At 42.5% G+C, this 7,817-nt stretch overlaps 1 protein-coding gene across 1 annotated transcript; it reads right to left on the reverse strand.

The window, feature by feature from the left end:
• Positions 1-6,181: 6,181 nt before the first annotated feature.
• On the reverse strand, positions 6,182-7,090 carry LOC143925595 (taste receptor type 2 member 40-like). The gene has a single exon (XM_077450069.1). The coding sequence runs from the start codon at positions 7,088-7,090 to the stop codon at positions 6,182-6,184; it is 909 nt and encodes a 302-aa protein (XP_077306195.1).
• Positions 7,091-7,817: the final 727 nt, after the last annotated feature.

Here is a 7,817-nt window from a genome sequence, read left to right on the forward strand (position 1 = left end):
GTCAGTATAGAGAGGGGCATACAGGAAGGTTCAGCGTTTTTTTTTTTTTTTTTTTTTTATAGTTTAGAGGGGGGTAGATTACAAAGCACAAGCACTGTGCTGTTTAATCTACTTTAAGGGACCAGAATATGCTTTTGTTTTTGGTTTAACAAACACTTTAAGCCCAGCTAACTATGGATTTATGAATGTCAAAAGTTGCTCATCCCCCTCCCTAGCCCCCCCTCAACACATAAATCTGCTCCCCCACCTCCGGCAGGTTTACAGTAGGTGCTCCTCTGAAGGTTGTGGTCTCTGTCAGCTTGTCCAGGTGGGCCCAAATGATGGGCTGCCTCTTCCTGAGCACTAACTTCCCATAGACTTCATTGGAACATACCCAAAAAGCAGGAGCAACATCCCATTCTACTCTATAGGAAGTATGTGTGCCGGTATGGGCAGACCAGTTGTATATGTTTCTGTCTGGATGTCAGACGGCATGGGAGGAGGTAAGTACACACTTTGCTACCCAGATCTATGCATTGAGGAGACTAGGGTGGAGGCTTGGGTGACTTTTTTTATTTCAATGTGTACAAGTGTGCAAGTACTTTAACGTTTATCTAAGCCCAAAACATATTTTGGATGGGACGGGCAATACTTAAAACCAATGTCAGCTTTTATTTTCCCATCTGTATCCCATTTAAGGGCTTTCCCATAACTTTTCTCCTATATGCAAAACATGAGATTAGAGGAAAATGAGAGAAATCTCATCCATGTCTTCATGGACCTTGCTTTGTGCACTGGTCCAAATCATTTGGTGGAGGTGGGGTTATGGTGTTTTTTTTGTTTTTTTCACGGGTTGGGCTTGGCCATTTAGCTCCAGTGATGTAAACTCCTAAAGCATCAGTATTGTGGACAATTTCATGCTCCCAACTTTGTGGGAACAGTTTGGGGACGGCCCCTTCCTGTTCCAACATGACTGTCCACCAGTGCAACCAAAGCAAGGTCTATAAAGACACGGATGAGTGAATTTAAGGTGGAGAAACTTGACTGGCCTGCATAGAGTCCTGACCACAACCCCCATAGAACACCTTTGGGATGAAATACAGTGGAGACTGAGAGCCAGGCCTTCTCATCCAATATCAGTGTCTGACCTCACAAATGCTCTTCTGGAAGAATGGTCAAACATTCCCAATAGACACCCTCCTAAACCTTGTGGACGGCCTTCCCAGAAGAGGTGAAACTGTTATAGCTGCAAAGGGCCAACTCAATATTGAACCCTCCGGACTAAGACTGGGATGTCATTAAAGGTCATGTGAGTGTAAAGGCAGGTGTCCCAATACTTTTGCTAATATAGTGTATGTGGAAACCTTGGTTACTGAACGCCAACTGTACTATTGAAATTTGATGATTTAATCTAATTCCAATACCAAGGTCCTAGAACTGGCCCTTTAGCTCAACCTAATCTTTGTTCACTCGATCTGTTATCCCAGCTTGATAAATACTGCGCACTTGTGATCTGGTACCAGTTATGGATCAGTACTCTCTAGAAGTTTCTGCTTCTTTAGTAGTTCATTCTGCAACCTCTGATTCACTCTCCCATCTTCTTCCTGTTCTCCACCTTTAGTTCCTTCCCTCCTTTTGTTTCCCCTCTAAACCTGTCTTCCAAATATTTACCAATGTCATTTGTACCGATTGTGCTTGCTTTACCCTAAGTAGACATGTAAACTTACCGTATATACTTGAGTATAAGCCAAGTTTTTCAGCATGTTTTTAATGCTGAACACCCCCCCCCCCCCCCCCCGGCTTATACTCAAGTGAGGATCCCATGTAGAAGCCACATGTGCAGCCTCCCCAGTGCCTGCTAGTGTGATCTGTGTGTCAGAGATCTGAATTGCTGTGCAGCCGCTGTAATGATGCCCCGCCTCCTAGGCCGCCTCTTGTGATAGAGACACACTGATCCAATGGTAGGAATCATTGTGCCCTGTGTCATAGGAGGCGGGACATCGGTACGGCTGCACAGCAATTCAGATCTAGCTCTGACACACACATCGTGACATTGTGACATTGTGACATCGCACTACGAGGCACTGGTAGGCTGTAAATTATGGGCACTGGTAGGCTGTACCTCATGGGCACTGGTAGACTGTAAATTATGGGCATTGGCAGGGTGTACCTCATGGGCACTGGTAGGCTGTACATGATGGGCACTATAGGGTGTACCTCATGGGCACTGGTAGGCTGTAAATTATGGGCACTGGCAGGGTGTACCTCATGGGCACTGGTAGGCTGTACATGATGGACACTGGTAGGCTGTACATGATGGACACTGGTAGGCTGTACATGATGGACACTGGTAGGCTGTACACGATGGGCAATGGTAGGCTGTACACGATGGGCAATGGTAGGCTGTACATGATGGGCACTGGTAGGCTGTACATGATGGACACTGGTAGGCTGTACAGGATGGGCACTGGTAGGCTGTACACGATGGGCACTGGTAGGCTGTACACGATGGGCAATGGTAGGCTGTACACGATGGGCACTGGTAGGCTGTACACGATGGACACTGGTAGGCTGTACACGATGGGCACTGGTAGGCTGTACACGATGGGCACTGGTAGACGGTACACGATGGACACTGGTAGGCTGTACATGATGGGCACTGGTACCATTTCCCACCCTAGGCTTATACTGGAGCCAATACTCTTTCCCAGTTTTTTGTGGTAAAATGAGGTGCCTCGGCTTATATTCGGGTCGGCCTATACTCGAGTATATACGGTACATCCTTTTTATCGGGTACATCTCAATGTGCAAGTGTACTGTGGTTTGTCTTCTCTTTATGTTCTGCATAAATTGCACTTATAAAAAATGATTGAATCTAAAAAAATCACTGCCTCCAGGCTGTGTGGATTGAAAAATTTTACATTGGTACACATTCTCCAAGGAAATGTCCACCCCCCCCCCCCCCATACCTTTTATGTGACGGATCCTTACATATTAACCCAGACAATTTGATTTTTTAAAAGAATTTGACAATTTCATCCCCCATTGATTTCAGTTAGGCTTAGGTTTCACATCTGAATATTTTTAAGGTTTGCAGAACCCTGCCGAAACACAACATGGGGTATTTTGGCTCATCACCAATACGAAACCTGAGCCTGGGACAGCAATGCACCAATGCACACATCCACCTTGATGAAATGACCTTCACATTAGAAACCCCTTCACACCCGCTGAGGGGGTTGGGCCAAGCGACTGCCAATCAATGACGTCATCACGCTGATCGGGACGGACGCTCGTTAATGAGCATAGCAGAGCGAGGTAGGAGATGCCGCCTGGTTTCTGATCCCGCCCGGACGCTGATAGATGTTGGATTGACACATTGTTTTTATTGCTTACATTGTAAGTGTATTTCTGGAAAGGGGGGGGTGGGTTGTATTAAAACATTTTTAAACAGTATTATGCTATGGATACCTTTCTTTGCTTCCGCGTGAGAGTATCAGTACAAAGAGCCCACTTCTGAGTTGCAGGGTGAGAGAGGGACGTCTGGTTATAGAGTGACACCTGTGTTTATCAATTGAAGTCTTTTTTTCCAGTTGAGTCTGGTAAGAATATTTTTCAACAGGGGTGACCTGTCCCCGGATTTTCTCACGAATGGAGGTGTTGGTGGTAGATCACTGAGCAATTCTAGAGTTTGGAATCTCCAATCACACTGGACTTGGTTTCACTGAAGGCGGATTGAGAAATACAAATAATTTTTTTACACTCGATGGATCATCGGTTGGTGGACTGATGATGCACTGGTTGGTGATGTCACAAGGGGGAAGGGCCATCATGTGACATCACCAGGTAGCCCCACCCCTTACTTATTTAGGAAACGTGGAATGGAAATTTAGGATCTGCATCAGGGGACTTTTTTTTTATTTATTTCTTTTTATTTATTTCTTTTCACATTTTTAATAAAGGACTTGTCAAAAACGTGTGTTGCATTTTTATTTATTTATTGAGTCTTTTTTTTTTTGGTGAATGGGTAGGGGTACAATTTATCCCATTCACTGGGGGGGGGGGGTCTACCACAGCCCAGGGTTGTGGGGAAGGGGCCCTTGTCCCCATCAAAATGAGGACAAGGTGCTCTGGGGTGGGTGCGCCCCAAAGCACCCATTCCCTCACATTGAGGGCATGTGGCCTGGTATGGTCCAGGGAGGGAGGAGTGCCGGCTCACCCCTCCCCCCCATTTCCTGACCTGCCAGGCTGCGTGCTTGGATAAGGGTATGGTATGGATTTTGGGGGGACCCCACACCCCTTTCTTTATACATTTTTGAGGTGGGGTTACCCTTAAAATCCATACCAGACCCATAAGACCTAGTATGGACTGGGGGTTACGCCTTTTTTTTATATTGATGACCCGCAACTGCAACTGGCAGTCAAAGTAACTATAACTTGATCGAAAAAAAGGGGGAGCAACAGAGCGGGACTTTAAATGAGGCACACGGAAGCAAGAAAATCCAATTAGATAAAAAAATTATTTTAATAAGTTCAAATAGTCATATATTGCACCTATTATTACACATAATCATAAATTTATATTTAGAATTTCATCAAAATATACATTCCAACAAGGACTTAATAGTACATACATAGGAATCTTCACATTGAATAAATACCAGTTATCTATGGATATGTGGCACTCTGAAGTGTCACCTAAGAATAAAAACAAAACAAAAATCGGGATAAATCAAAATGGAACATTCATTCTTTGTTATGAGATGTGTAAACAGCACGGAAGTTGACAGCTCTACGCGTTTCGTGGTTCTAGATTCTTTGATTGTTTTACTTTTAGATGTCCCTTCAGTATTTGTCACTCCATCTTCAACACTCAATTTATGTCTCATCCTACACTTGGACCTGCCTGGGTTGCCATTCGTGCATTTGGGGTGTCGCTTTGGCCTTGCCCCCTCAACCCCAGACTGTGGCATCTTTGGCTGGCCTGACTACCGGTGTTCTGCACCATCTCTGCGCAGGTATATATGCAAGTTTATGGATCAAGTGAGCATGTGGGTCTCTCCACATTGTATATTTGTCCATCCCTTTCCCTAGACATTTCCAAATATGGCTGTTCTATTTATAGGTTACCATCATGGTTTTTCTCCTGATGAGTGATAAAAAGGCCACGAAACGCGTAGAGCTGTCAACTTCCATGCTGTGTACACATCTCATAACAAAGAATGAACCATTTTGATTTATCCCAATTTTTTATTTTTTTTATTCTTAGGTGACACTTCAGAGTGCCACATATCCATAGATAACTGGTATTTATTCAATGTGAAGATTCCCATGTATGTACTATTAAGTCCTTGTTGGAATGTATATTTTGATGAAATTCTAAATATTAATTTATGATTATGTGTAATAATAGGTGCAATATATGACTATTTGAACTTATTAAAATCTGTTTTTTATCTAATTGGATTTTCTTGCTTCCGTGTGCCTCATTTAAAGTCCCGCTCTGTTGCTCCCCCTTTTTTTCGATATATTGAACCCGGGATGGAGGAGGGGTTTTGAACGGCTCCTACAGATACCTCATTTAAAGTCCCAAATACTGTTGCTCCCCATTTTTAACTTAATATAACTTGACTCATTTGTTTCATCATACATGCCAGTTTTGCTGCAGCAGGTTCTATACATGGTACAGACGTGCCACTTTGCGGGAACACTAAAGAGACCCCCCAGGCACTATATTTAAAGGAATTTTAAATTTTTATTGTTTCACTTCAAGCATCATTAAAATCACTGCTCCTTTAAAAACATTTTTTTTTTATTGCATTGATAGATGTCCCCCATACCCCTTTATATTGCCAATTACTTACATATAAGCCTTCAAATGAGGACTTTTGATTTCTCATGTTTTGCTCCCATAGATTTCAATGGAGTTTGCAGTTCAGGGTATAACTTTTCCCCTGTTCGGGAGTTCTGCTGTGAACCGAACAGAGGAGTGTGCAGCCCATCTCTAACCAGGACAAACCGAGAAGGTGAAAGACCCAAGTAAGGAACACAGACAGCTATTAAAATATGAGAGGAGATATAACCCTTCCACACTCCATACAAAACAAAATGCTATGACTTAGGAAACATTTTACATTGATCTCTATCACACTAAATGTCTATAGTATATATTTAGAGTCTCAAGCTAAACGTTCTCCACATGTTAAGTCTCTGTGTTCCTCCAGCTTCTGATCCAGAATCTTCTCAGAATGATCCTTCTCAGCTTGTTGCTGGCCTGGAAGATGATGGCGGCCTCCACCGATGGAGATAATAATTGTAAATTCCAAAAACCTACTGACAGTGAGGAACTTTGAAGAAAAGAAATCACTTGATACATGCAGAAGAATGTGAAGATGAGAAGTAAGAAGAAGATTGTCCTCAGTGCAGTGACATGAGCCTGAAGATTTGGACGTGTTGATCCAGAGTCGTTATTCTTCACCCTCCAGACGTGTCTGAGCAGAAAGGAGGAAGTGAGGACCAGGCACAGAAGACTAAGGCAGAATGGCAGAATGACGCCTAGGGTGTTTGCAGGCACATAATAGGAAAATACTTTATATAAACTGATAACAGAGACATTTGTACTGTTCACAGAAGACTGGATAAGACTTTCTTCATTGACAGCCCAGAAGCCCAGGACACTCACAATGACTATCCCAAGTGCTGTCAGGAATAGAAGGTGACTCAGGAAATTGGACACAATTCTCTTTAACCAGATGAAGAACCCATAGCTGAGATTGGTGATGGTGGTACAGTAATGAGCCGAGAGCCAGAAGGTCAACCAGAAGTTGTAATAGGTTAGGAAATAAACTGATGTGTTCATAAATACAAATACTTGTCTAATATTAAAGGCTTCCAGACAAAAGACAAAGAGCATTCCCTGTAGAGTCATCACACACTGGAGGAGAAGATTCACAATCCCCTTAGCCAGAAAGATCACATCGGTGGGACTCAACTTCGCTTTCTTTCTGATGATGTCCAGGTTACCCATCACGATACAAGTGTGAGAAGGGATTGCCAAGCCGAGTCCCAAGACTGAAGAGATTAAAATACAGATGGAGTACGGAGACATCATGTTGAAGTTTGGTGTGATCTCCGGACAGAGATGACGGGACACGTCCAGTGATAGCAGACAGAATGATATAATTGGAGTTGGAATTATGGAAATAGTCTCCAGAGATCCGTCTCATGATTGACTTTGCATAAATGTGATGCATTTTATTTTAATGCCGACATCTAAAGTACAGAGCAACCCGTGTAATACAATCTCTGACTCATTTCCATTATACTGAAATAATCAACCACTTCAGGACTGGCAGCTTTATGTCTCTTATTCACTATTATATACACTCAGCACTATGACTATTATATACACTCAGTACTATGACTATTATATATACTCAGTACTATGACTATTATATACACTCAGTACTATGACTATTATATATACTCAGCACTATGACTATTATATATACTCAGCACTATGACTATTATATATACTCGGTACTATGACTATTATATATACTCGGCACTATGACTATTATATATATACTCAGTACTATGACTATTATATACACTCAGTACTATGACTATTATATACACTCAGTACTATGACTATTATATACACTCAGTACTATGACTATTATATACACTCAGCACTATGACTATTATATACACTCAGTACTTCAGGTGTAGTATGTATATTAAAGGGGAACAGCCTTGAAAAAAATCAAGGAAAAATAGTGTGAGGTCCCCCTAAAATTCCAGGAAAGGGGAGTGACTCATGTGTGCCCCACCTGAAG

Source organism: Lithobates pipiens, unplaced genomic scaffold, assembly GCF_037356315.1.
Source record: "Lithobates pipiens isolate NorthernLeopardFrog02 unplaced genomic scaffold, aLitPip1_a1.2 Scaffold_22, whole genome shotgun sequence".
NCBI classification, from domain to species: domain Eukaryota; kingdom Metazoa; phylum Chordata; class Amphibia; order Anura; family Ranidae; genus Lithobates; species Lithobates pipiens.